The sequence below is a fragment of the Pan troglodytes genome, chromosome 17 (genome assembly GCF_028858775.2).
Source record: "Pan troglodytes isolate AG18354 chromosome 17, NHGRI_mPanTro3-v2.0_pri, whole genome shotgun sequence".
Classification (NCBI taxonomy): domain Eukaryota; kingdom Metazoa; phylum Chordata; class Mammalia; order Primates; family Hominidae; genus Pan; species Pan troglodytes.
In genome coordinates this window covers 46,141,021-46,161,640 of record NC_072415.2, presented here as the reverse complement: position 1 = coordinate 46,161,640, position 20,620 = coordinate 46,141,021, and the positions used below count along the sequence as shown (strand labels likewise).

Below are 20,620 nucleotides of genomic sequence, written 5' to 3'. Positions count from 1 at the left end.
CCTGCATTCTGACAACTTATATGAAAGGATGTCACTGTCAAATACTTGATAAAAACTATTGCAATGGAACATCCCCAAGTCTATCAGCCTAATAGTGTTAATTTTAAAAATAGCAATAAGTAGAATCTGGTGTGACTTAAGATACCACTCCCATATGCACAGCCTAGAGTGGTTTCCAGGATCTTTTCTCATATACTATTGGTGTGCCCTTACTACCACTCTGGAGACAAGAAGGGTATCCTCAGAGCATCTTGCTGAATCCTAAGAAGGACCTTGGTCTTCTTGGTGTGCATGGCCATGCTATTCAGGAATCCATTCTGGCAATGCGCCATTCACCTGGACACTAGTATTCACTAAGTGCCTGAAACATGCTGAGAAAATGCCAAATCCTGGACATTCAGACAGGCATGGTTCTGACCTAGTGAAGTGTTAGCCGCAGAGAAGAGGTGCAACTAGCAGCACAATCAATGATCATAAATTGTGAAGGGTGTTAAAACAGGGGAAACCCAGGAAGCCATCAGTACATACTGAAGTCAAATAGCTATATGAAACTAAGAAGGTTCCAATTTTTCTCCATTAATTGAGCTATTCATGAAAAATGAGAACTCCCAGATAGTATTCAGTGGACCATATTTTTAACTTGGGCAAAGTGGTTTCAAACAACTTTTGGGGGCTTCTGGACAACAGATTAAGATAGCTGAGCATGATCTGGAAAGTATCAGGGAACCTCTTAAGTTTCCTGAAGAGGAGGGTGATGAAATCAGAGATATACTTAGTTCGAGATGGATAAGAAGTAGGCTGGGTATGGTGACTCACGCCTGTAATCCCAGCACTTAGGGAGGCTGAGGGTGAATTGCTTGAGTTCAGCAGTTCAAGACCAGCCTGGGCAACATGACAAAACCCCATCTCTACTAAAAATTACAAAAATTAGCAGGGCGTGGTGGCACACGCCTGTAGTCCCAGCTACTCGGGAGGCTGAGGCAGGAGAATTGCTGGAACCTGGGAGACAGAGGTTGCAGTGAGCCGAGATCGCACCACTACACTCCAGCCTGGGTGACAGAGCGAGACTCCGTCTCAAAAATAACATATATATATATATATATAAAATTAGCTGGGCACAGTGGCACATATCTGTAGTCCCAGCTACTCGAGAGGCTGCAGTGAGCCGAGATCACGCCACTGCACTCCAGCCTGGGCAACTGGAGTGAGACTCTGTCTCAAAAAATAAATAAATAAATAAAAATCAGAAGGAAAAAGGTGGGGCCCCATCAGGGGCTATTTCAGTAATCTAATAAATATAAGAATGGCTGCTGATATGGGTATATTCCTAGAGAGGTTTCACTTTCTGTGCACATCTCTGATTTTTTATGTGCATATTGCTTTATTCAGACTCACAGTATTTCTTTATTCAGCAAAAGTATTAAGCAATTCTAGGTATAGGCAAAAAGTAAGTTGACATTAACATAATTAATAATTATTTTTTCCACAGTAATGAGTTTAAAAGATGATACCGTATAAAACTATCTACTATAGCATCTGCTAAGAAACTATCCAGTAAATTATCATTGAATACAATATCTAAAATAGTTGCAAATCCACTAAAATCTGGAAAATATCCATTTATTTATTCACTTTTAGAGACAAGGTCTTGCCCTTTTATCCAAGCTGGAGTGCAGTGGCACAATCATGACTTACTGCAGCCTCGGCCTCCCAGACTCAAGCGATCCTCCCACCTCAGCCTCCCGAGTAGCTGGGACTACAGGTGTGAGCCACCACAGCTGGCTGGAAAATATCGATTTAATTGTGACATACGATTTTAAAATAACTTAGCATATAAATACCATGTGCTTGATTACCACAAATGTTCCTAGGAAAGGCTACTCCCGAGCACCCATCAAGAAAAGTTACTCAAAATGGAAACTGGTCTGCAGTCACCACTGATGAGTCACTTGCATCTCCCTCGTGTGTGATTGAGAATTAAGAGAAGGTCAAAGCCATGGTAGTTCCTCCTAAATATTTTAAGGCCTCAATGTACCCCCATTTCCTGGTAGGTGGGGACCAGTCGGCAGGGTGAACAGTTGCTCTTACCCGGCGTCATCCTGGAAGCCTTCCAACTCATCCCGCTGCTCTGCCAGGGTGGCCTCCAAATCCAGGTAGGCGCCATTGTGAGAGAGCTGCAGAGTACAGTCATCCAGCTGCAAGAGAAAGAGCCTGTTATACTCAACCTGCTCCTCAGATGGAGACTACACATGGAGAAATCACATCATGTTGCCCTCCTGTGTTTTGTAAAATCAAGCAATGTTCTGAAATGTGGATCATAACTTGAAGAGCTAGTATGTTAGTGCAAATAGATCGGGAACAATCTGTGTACCAAGTGGATGGATGAGGCATCTCTTAACAGAGTGACATCAACAGCATCCTCTGGGCCCTAAGCCACTGAAGGAGCCCTTTGGGCACTGGGCCAGCGCTTTTTTCCACTCTCAGGGGCACAGATGAGACCTGCCATTTCAAGAGTGGAAATCGAGATCACGATGCTGCTGTGACCATGGATTGAGTCACAGGGCTTAAAAGGCAAATTTGGTGGGGAAAATATGCTGTTTCCTTTGATTCAGTGAGGAGCCTGCTGATTCAGATTCTATGGTCATACTCTGCACATTACAAATAATGTTGCTCAATAAAGTATTTTTACAATTGAACTGAAACATCCTCCAACTGAATGGCAATATACCCAAATTACAACATAGCACACAGGAAATTAAGTCTCTCTTGCTCTGTCACCCAGGCTGGAGTGCAGTAGCTCAATCTCAGCTCACTGCAACCTCCACCTCCCGGGTTCAAGTGATTCTCCTGCCCCAGCCTCCCGAGTAGCTGGGATTATAGGCATGCACACTGATCTCATTTTTAAAAATTTTTGTTTTTTATTTTTTTGGTGACAGAGTCTCGCTCTGTCACCCAGGCTAGAGTGCAGTGGCATGATCTCAGCTCACTGCAACCTCTGCCTCCCGGGTTCAAGCAATTCTTCTGCCTCAGCCTCCCAAGTAGCTGGGATTACAGGCACCCACCACCATGCCTAGCTAATTTTGTTTTGTATTTTTAGTAGAGATGGGGTTTTGCCATTTTGGCCAGCCTGGTCTCGAACTCCTGACCTCAGGTGATCCACCCGCCTCGGCCTCCCAAAGTGCTGGAATTACAGGCGTGAGCCACCACACCCAGCCAAAAATTTTGTTTAACAAACATTTATATGTTGTTCATTATATTCTGGGCACTGTTCTAAACATTTGTACATGGGAAGTCAGTTGATTCTCTCACAAACTCTGTAAAATGAGTCCTCTGTAAAATGAGGACTCTGTAAAATGAGTCCTCCTCATTTTACAGATGAGGACTGTGAGGCACAAAGAGAGGCTATGTTACTTGCCCAATTCACCGTCTAGTAAATGGTGGAGCTGGAATTTGGATACCAGCAGTTTGATTTGAGGACATGGTCTCAACCACTACACTCTGCATCCTCTTTACAGCCCAAGACACACACAGAACTTGAAAATTTTGTCACGGTGCAAAATGCAGCTTGTATCAACTGAGTGTTCTGGTGTGACCGAGCAAATGTGTTTGCCAACACCATTCCCTTTTCTCCCCAGGCACACAGTCTTGCCTTAGAGTTGGGCTCTGGCTGCATAACTGAGTATTGATCAACAGAATGTGGGTGAAAGTGAAGAAGGCCCCCAACAGGCTTGGCCATAACACCTCTGCACAACTGTCCACTTTTCTTTTCTTGCCTATGGCCAGATGCAGAGGAGCCAGAGGAGACTTTGAAACCTAGAAAAAAGCAGAGCCCCAGATGCAAGGAGCTTGGGTTCCTGAGTCACTACATGGAAGAGAGCACTTTGCTGCCCAGATCCACTGACCCATCCTGGACTGTGACAGCATCAAGAAACGAGCCTTTGCTGTGCTAACTCATTAAGGTTTTGTGGTTGCTACAGGTAGCAGTTAGCATTATATTACATATAGAATGATTACTCTTAAAATAGAGAAAAATAATTTTACCAAAGAAGATTGAGATTAATATTATGAGGAAATCTAAACTTATACCCTCATGCTTGATTTCTTGAGCTGTAAGAGTGACTCAATTCATCTTCTTGCTGAGTTAGGCTATTATTCCAAAATGACAGCTAGGGGAAAAGTGGAGACAAATATGTGGTTACTTTAAAACATCTAGATGAATGCTTGATAATCTGCTATAAGTGAGATTTCAAATAAGGGATTAGTTTTTGTTTTGATAGGAAAGTTTTGTTATTATCCTCAACAAGAGAAATGCAAACTGTCATCTTGTTTAGACGCAGCATCTATAACAGGCTGTTAATTCTTGTTAGAAACCCCACAGTTCCTTGTTTCTGGTTATCCGCAACAGAATGAAAGGAATTTCTTCTTTATTACTTGTGAGAAATACCTAGTTAAGTCATTTGAAGGGGTTAATCCTATTTGATTCACTTGTTTTATTTCTCTAATAGCAGACCATACCTCATAATTACTAAAGGCTTGATGGTGAATTTCAGCATTCTTGAGCAGCATCTTATAGATGGATCATCTGATTTGAGAAAGCATTTAATACAAACTGGCCAACCTGTCTGTACTGTAGTGTCAAAGGTGTGCCCAGGGTTTTGGGGAAACACACAGGAGCTGCCTCCCCTACTCTATGGAAGCAGCAGGCAGGAAGAGTTTCCTGCAGAAGGTGTCTCCTGAGCCAACGATCACCAGTGGACTGAAATCAGACTTTATCTTTCCAGGTGGAAAATTCCAATGGAAATTGGACCTGTTGACACGTACAGTGGACCATGTGTCTGGTTGTAATCATTGGCAGCTCATTCTTGCTTCAATTTCTACTGCTGTTATTAACTAAGAAAGCTGATTTAGTGTGTTCAGCTGATAGTATCAACACTTTGCCTATTTTTAATCCCACATATAATCAACAGACTGAAAGATGGAATGACAAAACCTCTTTAAGCCATCACAATGTCCTTTTCCTCAACCCCTGGAAACATATGAGCCTAAAGAGAGAAGCACTGGGATAAGGAGTTTCTACTTCTCCTCAAGGAGGTCTGAGTCATTCTGAGCCTGTGATCCACACTCAGCCAGAGGGAGAGAACGAAGAGCAAGTAGTGCTGTCTGGAGAGAAGCCAAGCATACACATGAATGTGGCATAAATACTCCCACCAGAGCCTGTTTCAAGCCACCAATGCACAGTCGCTGAGCATGGGGTTAGAAAGAGGTGTGCAGCAGCTCACCAGTATACAGCATTTCTACCACACAGATCTGTAAGACCTAAATAACCTGGAGAGCAGAGGTAGCAGAATGGAGTGAAATAATTAGGAAGTGACACACTGTGAATGTCTATAACCTTTGTTTTTAATATAATCTGCTCAATTGTGAGTTTCTATAATTCTTATTTATTTTAAATTTCTTTTATTTTTATTTACTATTATTATTATTTTTTTGTAGCAGGGGGGTCTCACTGTTGTGCAGGCTGGTCTTGAACTCCTGGCATCAAGCAATCCTCCCACCCCGGCCTCCCAAAATGTGAAGATTACAGACGTGAACCATTGTGCCTAGCCAATTTAATTTTTAGTAATAGCTACATTTGAAAAGTGGCTCACGAAATTCCTGAGAATTTGACAATCAGTCTTGCAGGTCACCCAGGCCAGCATTAGCACATACTGCTCTTGGCCATTCAGTTGAGGTACCTAAAGCAGGGATAACAGAGATGAAAAGACTGACAGCCCCTTACCCAGGCTTATCAGTCTCCACCAGCCCTGCCTAAGCCCTGTGCTCTTCTCCTTAGACTGGGAGGAGGTGGGAATGTACTAGTGGCCGGCAGATGTAGCCCCATCTGGGCTATTTTGCATATCATTTCCATCTCGCATCTTCAGATTTTATTCCCAGTAGCCCAAGACAAATATCTCACTTTTCTGGACGCTCACCCTGGCCTGCCAGGTATCTGCCTCAAGGCGCTTTGTGCCAGCCCCAAACTGTAACAGGAAGCCCCATAATCTCCCTAGCCTCTGACAGCAGAATCCCCAAACCTTAGCACAATGGCCTGTTCTCACCATTCCTCTTCTCACATTCTGGACAGCATAACTACTACCATTTCCACAGTTCAATTTTAACAAAATTATATGTCAGGCACAGGCAGGGCACCAAGGAACACATAATCACTTCCTTCCCTCAAAGAGATCGTTTAAGTATAACACACAAATCAAACACAGAAGAGAATAAAACACCATCTAAATCAACTGTCAAAATGGGTGGACGTTCATCCTCAGTTATATCCCTTCTGCTATCGTTAGCAGAGACCTAAGCATCCTCCATGGAACTGCCCGAGTCCCCCCTCCAGGATAGAGGCTGCCATTACCTCCTACGCCAGATGTCACAACCCAGATCCCTAATGAATGGGTGGGCAGGCCCATCCCATTTGTGCTAGTGAGTCCCTCAACCGAAAAAGAAAATAATTTGCATCTCTTTATCTCTCAGGAACTTCATGTGGAGTCCTCACAGCGGGGCTATAGGAAGAGGGGCTGCCCTTTGGGAGACAGGACATGTGTGTGCAAAGGGGATCCTAACAACACAGGGGCTGTGAAGACAGCAAACGAGTCAACACACACCACCCGAGCCATCCACCACACAAACCCCAGCCCATCATTACACCCGAGACACAGGAGATTAATATTTAAACCATCACATGAGCCAAGGAGGAAGAACACAGTGCTTCTTGGCTGGACTGATATGTTGAAAACAGCAAAAGTCCCTAAATATGTGGGAATGGGGTCATGTTTAGTTATTATTTTAATAAGCAAATTAATAGGTACACTAAATGAATTCCTCAATCTTGTCAGTGATAAAGAAGTAACAGTCATAAACTTTCCGAAGAACTAAAAACAATATGAATAGACAGTGAGTGGTGATTAATTCAAATCCAGTTATTACACAGATTTAGACAGATATATCAAAACTTTCCCTACAGAGTGAAAAACTCAGACACCTCCCTGCCAGACCAGTCCCCACCGGGGAATCTCAATTCTTACTTACACGGAGGCAACCTGATCCCATTCCTTGGCCTTTCCTGTCAAATGTCTTCCCAAGTGACTTAAGGGACCTGGAATTTCCTGACTCTGACAATTTTCATATCAACCCTGATCCCCTGGCAGCATGTCCCCTGCAGTCCTTTCTTGGCTCTAGGTTTGGTGGCCAGGACATTGCCGGGCACTTCAGGACATAAGACAAAGCCAGGAGCCATGGGGGAAGATAACATTACAGGGCTATTACAGAAGTACGGCGATTAAGGAAATTTAGGGGCAGTGACAGCGGTGCAACAGGAAGACTTCAGATTGGGTTGCAGGCTCACACAGTTAGGGCTGTAAATCTGTGGCCAGGATTCTGGTGGGAGGCAGGGTGTTCAGCGGGCAGCCAGTCTCAGATCCACAGTAAGTGTCCTTCTAAATATCCAGGATTTTGTGCCACTCCGCCTGGGATAAAACACACCAATAAAGCAGGACCTCATTCTCTGGAGACATAGAAAGAGCCTTCCACTCCTTGTAGAGACACTATGCAAAGTCACTCTGGGGTTCTTTTGACTGTTTCAGCAAAGATAGTGCAGTCAAAAAGAAAGGGCAAGCCAGGCATGATGCCTCATGCCTGTGATCCCAGCACTTTGGGAGGTCAGGGCAGGCAGATCACTTGAGGTCAGGAGTTTGAGACCAGCCTGGTCAAAATGGTGAAACCCCATCTCCACCAAAAAACAAACAAACAAACAAAAATTAGCCGGATGTGGTGGTGACACACCTGTAATCCCAGCTACTCAGGAGGCTCAGGCAGGAGAATTGTTGGAACCAGGGAGGCAGAGGTCACAGTGAGCCAAGATTGCGCCACTGCACTCCAACAGAGTGAGACTGTCATCTAAAGAAAAAAAAGAAAGGGCAGACTCACCATCCTGAAAAAACACCCAAACATCTCAAAGGAGGCTGATGTCACGTCTCGATTTATGTATTCTTTCTTTTTCTTAGTCCAGTGAACTAGTATGTTACTGGGGTAGCTTAATGATTATCTAGGTTTTGGCAGCAGGTCCACAGCGATCCATAGCCCAGGCAATAAAATTTCTGTGTAATCCTGAAATAGATTTGCACAGAACCGTTCTATAAATATATACTAGGGCTACTCTTTAAACTAATTTTGGTTATAGTTTAGAAGTGGGAAAACATTCTGATCTTAAAAAGAAAAAAGTAAACCTAATGGAAAGCGCAAGTGCTTATGGCACTTCATTGGTTCCCCCATCCCTGCATCCACATCCTCCCAATGTGATTTTGCAGCAAATTCCCTCTAGAGGCAGATTCTTCCTCTACTCCTGGAATCTGGGTGACCTGTGTCTTGCTTTGGCCAATGGACAGTGTCACGTGTGACCTGGCAGAGACTGAGGCTGCCCTCTCTTGCTGCTCTTGGAGCTCTGCCTCTGTCTGAAGATATTGGGGTTACCCGCTGGAGGGTGAAAGACTCGGGCCTGGCTGCTCCTGCCACCCCCACTCACAGCCTGCCAACTGCCACATGTCACGCAAGGCCAGCCTGGATGGCCAAGCCTCCAGATGACCCACATGACAGACACATGAGACAGCCCAGGAGAAACTGGCCAAACTGGGCCAAACCAGAACTTTCCAGTTGACTCACAGGCTCAGCAGCAACTTTAGGGTTCTGACTTTACGTCACCCTCCTCTTCTCATGAGCTTGCCACCTCAACCCACAGCCGACAGGGAAAACAACTTTCACACTCCACATGCTCTGCACCTGGATGGCAGGTGGGTGAGAGGTTTGCCCCCTTCGAGTTGCCCGCTGAATGCACCATGACACTGCAGGCTCAAGGCAGGGCTGGTCACTACCTGCCCAACCCTGACATGCCACAGAGCAAGAATATACCTGAGCCCAAAGTCCTGCTTCCCTGACCATCCCTGAGCCCAAAGTCCTGCTTGGGGCAGAAGACAGCAGCACTTGCTGGGTAAAAGCAAGGAAGGGGAGCCCAAACAGAGCCTGGAGCACCGGGGAGTGAGGGAGCAGTCAGCCAAGGACCCTCCCACACAGGAGAGGACACAGCAGGAGGCAAGAACACACGAAGTCCCAAACCCCCAGAGTGTGCTCCATGGATCCATGGAACTTCACTTTCAAAATGCAAATGGAAAGATAAAACTTGGAAGAATTTCAAGATAGCAACCTTAAGCACAGGACCCTTCTGACTCCATCAGTCACACGCCCACAAAGCTAGCCCCACTCTTGGCTCATAAATGAAGTGTTGCTGTGGACCCTACCTCTCTCCAGGGCCAGCTTGACTATGGGTCCCCTGAGTGCCCCACTTCAGGAACATACAGCTCTAAGAGCAGCCCAAAAGCAGTCAGCATGTTCCATTTGGTCAGTTGCAATACAGCTACGCCTGTTTCCCCCCTCAAATGGTACTTTTGTTGCTAGGCAGCCATGAAGCTTGTGGCTTCCTTGGATTTTGTGGTTCCTTTTAAATGGAGCAGAGACAAGGAACTGGACTTAAAGGACAAGCAAAAAATGTTAGGAAAGAGAGCTTTCCAACAAGCAGTGCCACATGTCCCTTTCACAAGTCTTAACAAAACCAACACAAAACTCGGTTCAATCATTCTAACTTTTATGGACTAATGATTCCCCCATAACCCATAACAACCATTGCAAAGGGACAAGATACAGGGCACACACTCTGAGGTTGTCCTCTGCTATTTCCTAAGGTGATAGTGAGAATGTGGTATTCATTTCATTAACCTTCAAACTATACACACTCCTCACATGTATTCCTTTGTATGTATAATGCATTTCACATAAAAAATTGTAATTACATTTACATATTTTAAAAATACAAGTAACACTTGGTCAATTTTGTTAAGAGAAAGACTACATGAAATCAATTCACATGATATCAGAAGAAAGTAGTTCCTGTTGGCTAACCCCAACAAATCATTTTTAAACTTTTAAGTTCTTAGTGGCCCATTTGGCCTTTTCTAAATGAGCACATCATAGTTACTTTAATAAATGTTTTAGGATGAAGTACAAAGATATCTTTGATGATCCAGCATATATGGGTTATGAAATAATATGAGTGTATTTACTTTGAAAGCAGTTGGACTTTACTTTCTCAGAAATATTTAATAAGTTATGTTCTTTGTGGCCACCGAGCAAGAGAAGCAATGTCTTGAAATTGACTTAAGCAGTTTCCCAATAAGCCCAAGATTTCTATTTAAGTCAACAAAAGAGTCCAGCTCACCAACCAAAGGCAAGAGCCTCTACCAAATTCTGCAAGAAAGACAAAGGCTGGATGTCTCCCATTCAGAGCTTAAATTTAGAGGGAGTGATAGTCTGGTAAATAGGTAAACATTTGAATTATTTTAAAATATTTTGTTATCATTAAATAGCCAAAAATACATTAAACTTTCCCTTGAAAAAGCTGGAATATATTTTTTACTTATGTCTATAGGCACCTTTTGCCATTTTCCGTTTCACTTTATTCAAGTTGAAAATCGTATCAACACTATGTTTCAGGATTATTATTATCACTGGTTTGTTCACTCATTCAGATTGATAGTCCTTTCCTGTTCTTCTCCATGCCACACACTACACTGTGTCCTGGGGAGACACTGTGTCCATGCCACACACTACACTGTGTCCTGATCACCCAACAGCTGGTGGCAGTTCAGGAAGTGAGGAGCACAATGAGTTTGTTGCCTGTGTTGTTTCTGTTGTTTTCTTTAGGGTGGAATGTGGGGTGTAGGGACTGAAGCACAGTGGATGCAAAAGTCCTGTCACAGAGTGTGAGCAGTTAAGGCAGTGAAGGGAGGCAGGCCACCGGCCATGGAGGGGGAGCCTCACTGCCCAAAGTAGACTAGACTTGATTCTAGGGCAATAAGAAGCCATGAAATGGAATGGCTGTGAGCAGATGTGTGCAGGACCAGCTTTGCAGTGTGGGGATGGAAGAGGGAAGACAAATGGAGAAGCCACCGCCAGGATCAGGGACAATTTCAATGTGGCTTGGACAATGGTGAATCCAGTGGAAATGGAGAGAAGGAAAGGGAGAGAAATGGTATAGGGAAGGAGGGCATGAAAGGGAGAAAGGAAAAGTTAGAGGATTGAGTGACTGATCGGATATGGTGGTGTCCAACATGGAGAGGCAAAATCTTGAGTTTCTTGCTTGAGCAAATTAGTAACTGGTGATACCATTTACCATTTGCATTAACATGGCAAACACTGGTCTAATAGCTGTTTGGGGGCAGGGAGATGGGATAAAATGAGGATCTGGTTTTTGGTTTTTCAGTTTTGTTTTTTGTTTTGAGGCAGGGTCTCACTCTGTCACCCAGCTTGGAGTGCAGTGGCATGAACAAGACTCACCACATCCTTGACCTCCCAGGCTCAAGTGACCCTCCTGCCTCAGCCCCCCAAGTAGCTGGGACTGCAGGTGTGCGTTACCACGTCTGGCTAATTTTTTAACTTTTAGTAAAAACAAGGCCTCGCCATGTTGCCCAGGCTGGTCTTGAATTCCTGGGTTCAGGCAAACCTTCTTCCTCACCCTCCCAAAGTGCTGGGATTACAGGCATGAGCCACTGTGCCCAGCCAAAATTGGGATTTGTTTTTAACGTGTTATGTCTAAAAATGGTGGTGAATAAAGAAATAGATTCAGGGGGCTGGGTGTGAATAAAAATATGATGGTTGAAATCCCACAGGTGCATTGGCATGCTGAAAGATAACTGCTTACTTCATGTGTCTTGAGAATCGGTAGTGGTATTCCCTTTTTTAAATTTCTGATATTGCTAACTGTGCTGTCTGAATTTTTTCTCTAATGATTTAGGAGAAGTTCTTTATTAATGTCTTTTTAAAGAACTATTGATTATATTGCTTTTCCTCTATAAGTTTGTTTTCTAGCTCACTAATTGCTATTCTTATCTTTATTATTTTCTCCTGTATTCTCTGCGTTTGACATGTTTTTTCCTAACCTCTAAAATCTTAAGATTTTCAGCCTTTCTTCTTTTCAATTATGTGCATTTAAGACTATAATTTTCACAAGACCTCATCTCTACTAAAAATTTTTAAAAAGTAGCTGGGTGTGGTGGTGCACACCTGTAGTCCCAGCTACTCAGAAGGCTAAGGCAGGAGGATCTCTTTAGTTCAGAAGTTCAAGGTTGCAGTCAGCTATGATCGTGCCACTGCACTCTAGCCTGGACAACAGAGAGAGACACTGTCTCAACAAATAAATAAATATGAAAAAGACTATAATTTTCCTCTAAGTAAATTTTAGCTATAGTCCACAGGATCTGATGTGATATATTTTCATTATGTTCAATTCAAAATAATTTCTAAATTTCACTGGGATTTCTTCTTTGATCCAAAAATTATTTAAAAGTATATTAAGTAATTTCCAAATATTTAGGAATTTTCTAATACCTTCTTTTATTGTAGATTTCTTGCTTAATTTCACCGTGATAAAAAAAAAACATACTCTGTATGATTGGAATTCTTCGAAATTTCTTGAGACTTGTGTTATGGCCCAATACATGAAAATAATGCATCCTAACAGTTGCAGTGTTTGTTAAATGAGATGCTTAAATCTCTATCCTCACTGCTCTTTACCTGCTTGTTCTATAGAGAGGCATACAACTGTGAATTTTTCTATTTTTCCTTTTCATTCTGTCAATATTGCATTTATTTCAGTTATTAGGTGCAGACAAATACTTCCTAGTGGACTCTTTTAGCACTATGAGATTTCCTCCTTCTCTCTAGTAATGTTTCCTGCCTGAAGAGTACGTCTGTTATTAATACAGGCATGCTACTTTCTTTTGGTTAGTGTTGCATGGATAGTCTTCTTTTAGTCCTTTACTTACAATATTTGGTACCCATATATTTTAGATGTATCTCTTATAAGTGGAATATAGTTTTTAAATCTAATCTGATAATTTTTAATAAAAATATATCAAAGACTGTTAATTTAAAATGATTGCTGATGTTTGAGTTCAAATCTGCATGTTTAGTATTTAATCTGCATGTTCTAGTTTCCTTTTTCCTCTTTTCCTGCCATATTTGATTTAATCTACTATTCTTTATTCTTCTATATTCCTTTCTAGTATTCTATTTATTCCCAGGTACACATTCTTTTATTAAGCCTTTTAGTGATTTATCCTACAGATAATATGCCTTCCTGACTGAGCAAAAACTACTCTAAATTAGTGCCATCACTTCTCAGACAATGTTAAGGACACTAGACCACTTTAATATGATTTATACCTTTTTTTTGAGACAAGGTTTCATTATGTTGGAAGCACAGGTGTGTCCCACTGTGCCAGCTATACCTTTTGAGATAATGAGAAATGCATTTTAAATCCCATGAAGTAGTATTGTTTTGGGCAGTCAATATTCACTTAGATTTACCTTGTTTATTGCACTTCAATCTTTCCTGCATTTCTGTGCTTCTATCTATAATAATTTCCTTTTGCCTGAAGAACTCTCTTTAGTATTTCTTTAGTGAGAGTCTGCTGACAACAAAATTGGTCAGTTTCTGTTTCCTAGAAGCATCCTGATTTCACCCCCACTTTGGGGGTAACAGCTTTATTGAGATAATTTATACCACATAATTCACCTATTTCAAGTGCATAATTCTCCGGCTTATAGTATATTCACAGAGTTGTATATCCATCACCACAGTGAATTTCAGAACATTTTCATCACCCCCAAAATAAACCACAAACACATTAGCAGTCACTCCTCATTGCCCTACACATATACCTTCCAGCCCCTGACAACCACTAATCTCCTTTCTGTCTCTATAGATTTGCCTACTCTAGACACTTCATGTAAGTGGAATCATACAATACGTGGTTGTCTTAGTCTGTTTTGTGTTGTTATAAAGGAATACATGAGACTGGGTCATTTATAATTTTAGAAGAGTTATCTGGCTCACAATCCTGCTGGCTGGAAGACTGGGCATCTGGTGAAAGCCTCAGGCTGCTTCCACTCATGACAAAAGGCAAAGGGAAGCCAGCATGTGCAGAGATCACACGGTGAGAGAGGAGGCAAAAGAGGTGGGACAGAGGTACCAGGCTCTTTTTTAACAGCCAGCTCTTGCATGGAAAAAATATGGGTAAGAACTCACTCTCCCCCAACCATGGGCATTAATCTGTTCATGAGGGATGTATCCCCATGACCCAAACACCTCCCATTATGCCCACCCTCAACACTAGGAATCAAATTTTGACATGAGATTTGGAGGGGACAACATCCAAACTATAGCAGTGGTCTTTTGTGACTGGTTTCTTTCACTAAGCATAATGTTTTATGGGCTTCATCTATGCTGTAGCATTTATTGGTATTTCATTCCCTTTATTGATGAATAATATTTGATAGCATGGATATATCACATTTTATTTATCCATTCCTCAGTTGATGGACATTTGGATTGTTTCCACTTTTTGGCTACTATGAATAATACTACTATAACATTTGTCTGTGTACAAGTTTTTATGTAGACATATGCTTTCACCTCTCTTGGGTATATACCTAGGAGTAGAATTGCTGGGTCATTAACATTTTAAGAAAATGTCAGACCGTCTTCCAAAGTGGCTGTATCATTTTACATTCCCACCAGCAATGTTTGAAGTTTCTAATTTCTCTACAATCTCACCAACACTAGTTGTTGTTTGCCCTTTTTATTATGGCAATCCTAATAAATGTGAAATGATATCTCATGCTTTTGATTTGCATTTTCCTGATGGCTAATGGTTTTGATCATCTTGTCATGTATTTATTGGGCATGTGTATATCTTTTCTGGAGAAACAGCTATTAAAATCCTTTGCCCATTTTAAAATTGTGTTATTTGTCTTTGTTGTTCAGTTGTAAGAGCTTCTTATTTATTCTAATACAAGTCTTCTATCGGATATGTGATTTGCAAAAATCTTCTCCCATTGCATGGATTGTTTTTGACTTTCTGATGATGCCCTTTGAGGCACAGAAGTTTTTAACTTTGATAAAGTACAATTTACCTATTTTCTCTTGTTCTTTGTGCTTTTAGTGTCATATCACCTTCATTTTGAAGGAAGTTTTTGCTAGATAAAGAATGCTAGGTTAGTAGTTATTTTCCTGGAGTATTCTAAAACTGTTATTCCATTGCTTTCTAGCTTACATCATTTTGGTTTAAACATCAGCTAAGTCTGATATATCTCTTCTGAAGATAATCTATTTTTCTCTAGCTGCATTTAATACTTTCATTGCCTTTAATTCCCATGAGTTTTAATATAATGTGCTTGCATGCAGATTACCTTGTAATTATCCTATCTAGTATTCGCAGCACTTCTTGAACTTAAAGTTTGGTGTCATTTGTTGATTTTAGAAAATTGGCCATTAACTCTTCAAATATTTCTGCTGTCCATTCTCCTTCTTTTCCCATTCTGTTATTTTAATACATATATTTTAGACCCATGACTCATATGCTTATGCTCCTTTCTGCATTTTCCATTTTCTGCTCTTCATAAATTGGTCTTAATATCTTCTACTGACCTACATTCCAGATCATTAATTCTCCCTCCATCTGTGTCTAATTTTCTGTTGAACCATTTACTCCATACTTTTTTTGTATTTGTCATTTCTAAAATTTCCATTTGATTATTTATATTGTATTTCTCTATTTTGTTTTGTTAAAATTCTTTATCTTAATCTATTTTCTAGTATGTATTTATCACAATTGTTTTAGAGATCATATCTGATCATTCTGTTATCTGGATCACATAGATGTTTCTGTGGCCTTTTTTTCTTGGTCATGACTCTGGATATATCGAATAAATCTTTATAGAATGTAGTCATTGTTCATTAAAACATTTAGAGGTCCTGGATAATGTTTTCCTTCAGAGAGGATTTTCCTTAGCTTCTTGCAAGCCATAGGAACAGATCTCCTTAATCCAAACAAGGATTAAACTCACTCAAAACTGGATTTCAGTGTTTGTATGGCCTATTATGTGTGTGGTTAGCCCTTATTTCAATAGTGTAATCTTTAGGGGTCCCAAATGAATGCCTGGAATGTTGAACAGAATCCGTCTATCTTGGTAAGACCCCATCTCCATTTTTTTCTCCCCAGCAGAATGAAACTACTATTAGCTCTGCTTAACTTCTCAGCCTCCTCACTTTCTACTTGCCTTCATAGACCCTGCACCTGCCGCTCGTGAACAGGTAAATACATCAAGATGAAAAGCAACTTAGAATATCAGACTTAATGAGTCTGACCTCACTGAGTCTCCTTTTTTTCTGGGGTCTTGGCCACCTTGGTAGTTCTCCAGAGCCTTAAAACAAATGTTTTTGGTCCTCTGGCTAGCTTCTCCACTGTTCTGGGTAGAATATTGGTCTGCTACAAGCTAGTTCATTATAGCCAAAAGCAGAAGCCCAAACATCTAACTTTTAATAGCTAAAAATATTTACTATTCAATTAACACAAGTTAACATGAATTATTTAATTTTCACACAAGCCTATGAGGATGGCACTATTATTATTTCATCTTTAATTGATATAAATCTGTAGCACAAGCTCACAGAACACTGTAATTTGGCCAAATAACTTGCCCAAGATTGACACAATTAGTAGCAACTGAACCTAAACGACCTGGCTCATGAGACATTGTTCTTAGCTGCTGCGCAAGAGAATACAAGGAAGAGGAAGAAAGGAAGGCAAAGGACTAAGTCCTCAGCAAACAACATTTAGAGGCTGCATCAAAGAAAAGGAGACTGGCCAGGCACGGTGGCTCACGCCTGTAATCCCAGCACTTTGGGAGACCGAGGCAGACGGATCATGAGGCCAGGAGATCGAGACCATCCTGGCTAACACGGTGAAACCCTGTCTCTACTAAAAATAGAAAAAAATTAGCCAGGCGTGGTGGTGGGGGCCTGTAGTCCCAGCTACTCGGGAGGCTGAGGCAGGAGAATGGCGTGAACCCGGAAGGCGGAGCTTGCAGTGAGCCGAGATCGCGACACTGCACTCCAGCCTGGGTGACAGAGCAAGATTCTGTCTGAAAAAAAAGAAAAAAAAAGAAAAGGAGACTGAGCGGCAGCAGCCAGAGAGAACCAGAGGGGGAAAAAAAAAAAACAAGAGAAAGCCGTCATACAAACCAAGGGAAGAGTGCTTCAAGTAGAACATGGTCAACTGGAAAATGTGATGAGAGGTCAAGTGAGACACAGACTATAACATCTGGAATAATTAGGCCTAGTGTTACCAGCTGCTCAACCTTCAAACAATAAAAACCTTTGCCAAGATATGTATGCTCCGATCCCCACCTCCTAGTCTTCTGCAAACATGCACAGAGCACACAGCGGGTCCCAAGCGTATCCTGCTTATTTATTATTATCCTGCCTAACAAAGTGAGGCAGTGCAAACCACTCCTAGGTGGCTAAACTACATAACCAAATTCACGCAGTTAAAAATTGAACAATTATTGGATAAACCACATAAATAGGATAACTCTTACTGATTCTCTTTAAATCATCAAAGCTCTTGCATAAAGCTTTCAAGGACTTTTAATATGTTATTGGTTTATATTTAAAAATCCCTGTTGTTCACATTCGTTCAAACAAGAATACTACAATGTATAAAGAAACTAAACATATGAAAGGCTTTCAGTATTATCAGAATGAAGAATTGGTGAAAGGGAGAGAAAGCAAAAACCTAGGGGAAGGGGTGCATTATTTCATTAATGTGAGCCACCAATAAAGTAGATCCAATAAGAACAGGGTTTATGCATAGGGTCACTCAGACCAGCTACACAATTTGTAGCATAAACCAAAAATGTGGGGCCTAATGTTCAAAAAGCAGGAAAAAAATCATTCTCCTTCCGTCAGCAGTCTCTTTTGACCTCCCATGGTGTTTTTTAAAATCAGCTATTTACTATTGTACTTCCTCAGGCACGGGGATACTCACTGGACATATGTAGAGTTTCACAGGTGTCCACAGCCCCAGCCCCACCACTCTGCACATGAAGAACATGCCCAACCCCAACTCTCTCTGCACCTGCACCCAGGCCCCTGCTGGGCAAAGAGCAGCAGAAGTCCCTGGGCGGGGTGAGGAGTGGGCAGCAGACCACCCACCACAGGGAAGTAGGGAGGCAGAAGCGCCAAGCCCCTAGCACCTGCTCCACTGTCCCATTGGCCTTTGCTTAAAAGACACAACTTCAAAAATAAAATTAAGAATTTCAGGACTATAGCCACATAGCATTAAATTCCAAGTGCAGAGCCCCCTTCTGCATATGGGGCCCTGTGCAACTGCACTCGTTACACACCCATGGAGTCGGTCCCAGGGCAGGCCACCACTCAACACTTCCTGTTGGGTTCTGGGCTATGAGCCCGAAGCAGCCAGTTGGCTGCTGCCTGCCCTCATCTGCTTGCATTCCTGGATGGTGGGGCCCATAGAACATGACTTGGAATCACAAGACCCTACTGCCCAGTGCCCTTGCCATCCCTCCATCAACCTCCTGGGAGCATTCAAAGTGCAGATTCCTGGAACATACCCCAATAACCTAATTCTGTGAGTCTGAGCAGGTGGGGCCCGGGACATGGCACATTTCCTACCACCCACAGGTGATCTGATGCAGGAACCTGGGGCCCCACCCTGAGAAAAGGTGACAGAGACACCACCACTTCATCTCCCCTGGGCAGGGGGAGAGCAGAAGTCTCAGGCTGGGCTGAAAACCAAGAGCAGAAACTCAGGAATCCCAATCTGTTCAGAACTTCCCCTCTGTAGCCAGTGCCCGGCTCTCCTTCCTACCTTGTCACATTTATCCACACGGCACCCTTCAGGCTAAGTGAGTATATCCTGGGGTCTAAGGGTAGGCCCACTGAGATCCAGGGAAAACACACAAATGGGCCAAGAATCTAGCTCCACCTGGCATCTGTGATACGAGGGCCCAGGAGCAGAAGCCACACCTCAGGGAAGTCCAGCTGGCTGTGACTGCAGACTTCTAGGAAAAGCTTTTAAGAATACTAGAGGGTGAGCTGCCTGCTGGCCAGGAAAACCCAGAACTCACGAGTCATTCCATAGCATCCCCCAGAAAACAGCCCTTAAGGGATAAAGAAAGCCAGCCTCAGAGCCAAGCTGGCAGCAGAATATTGGGCCAGCCTGTTATCTATCACAGCTGTGAAACGATGGGGCCTGCAGGACATCATGGTTCTGCAACTGGCGGAACACTGCCACACTCGGTGTGACCCACATGGCGTTTTAGAATACTTTTGGTTAGCTGCCAATAGTTAAAAGTAAAGGCACGGTACATAAAAAGCCAGGTTTCCAGCTTCTCTTGAAGGTTGGAAACATCCAGAAACCCTGGGCTGTCCTTTACAGCAGCCCCAGGGAGGCTGAGCTGAGCAGTACTGCCCTCCATTCCAAGCACAGGCTACCAAGTATCCAGAGCCACCTGCCTGCCTAGCTCATTTCTGCTACATATCTGGACCCTGGTTCACGTGACACAAAGATCTTTTTCCTCAGATGCAATATGATTAAATGTGCAGTTTCTTCATTTAGTTTCAACTGTACATAACACTAATGTTCTCTACCTGCCACATTCTCAATAACCAGAGGATTTCAAGGTCAGCAGCATGAAACCAGCAGTGTAATTGACTCTACTCCGTTCCCTTAGTAATTCATTAACTCTGTGACCAGACAGCCCTGGTTTAGTGATCAGCTGAAACCCCTCAACCAAACACCTCTACTTGTTGAGGGCTGTGCTGCCTTTAAGATCCTCAGAGTCCCAGATACCCAAGTCAGCATCCTCTGCCTCCCCTCTGTTTCCTCCATTCTGTCTCCAGAACAAACAGAAAGCCCCACTGTGAGATGCCTGAGATGCAGATTACGGGAGTCCTGTTCAGCAGTGATGCCGCCCCCAAGCTGGCATCACAAAGTATAGGGTTGGTGTGAGCTATAATTAAAGACTGGTCCCTGTACTCCCTGCCACAACTTTTAAAATCCAATTTTAAAATCCACAGGCATCCATGTATTTCTAAATTACAACTTGTGCACTTTTAATCAGAAGAGAAAAAAAGAAAGAAAAAAACACAAGCATGGTCCTTGCTCATGAGCAGAGGACCACAAGTCTTTAGGACTTGTCTCCCCTGGAGCTCCAGGATGCTGAAGGATGGCCCTTCCAAAGAGCCACATGCAGGGGACAGCAAAAGCGAAACGCTGCCATTTGTAATGTCACATGCCCCAAGTAAATATTCCCTAAAAACCTCCACACATATTGTCATCTTCAGTTTGTGTTTGAGAAAGGTTTGGAGAGAAAAAGTCCACTCCTCTTCCAGGATTATTCACGTTATATACCAGCCCAGGGCAGGGCTATCACTGTGACCAGGTCTGGTGTGTTTGGGGATTGTATTCACTGTGCAGGAAGTACATTTCTATAACAAAAAATACAAATGGTCAGTACAGACTCTCGGAATGTTCCAAGTTAGCTCATTTGTGAGTCTGGAGAATCTGACCTTTAATATAAAAATTAACTTTTTTTTTTTTTTTTTTTTGAGACAGAGTCTCACTCTTTCACCCAGGCTGGAGTGCAGTGGCACAATCTC

General features: G+C 42.5%; 1 protein-coding gene across 12 annotated transcripts in view; it reads right to left on the bottom strand.

Moving 5' to 3' along the window:
* FHOD3 (formin homology 2 domain containing 3) overlaps window positions 1-20,620 on the bottom strand; it is a 483,155-nt gene that overhangs the window by 423,410 nt on the left and 39,125 nt on the right. For all 12 annotated transcript variants that reach the window (XM_016933551.3, XM_016933549.3, XM_016933541.3 and 9 more), the window contains exon 2: window positions 2,089-2,195. In XM_016933551.3, the coding sequence (XP_016789040.1) occupies window positions 2,089-2,195 (107 nt within the window). The remainder of the gene's footprint in view (window positions 1-2,088; window positions 2,196-20,620) is intronic.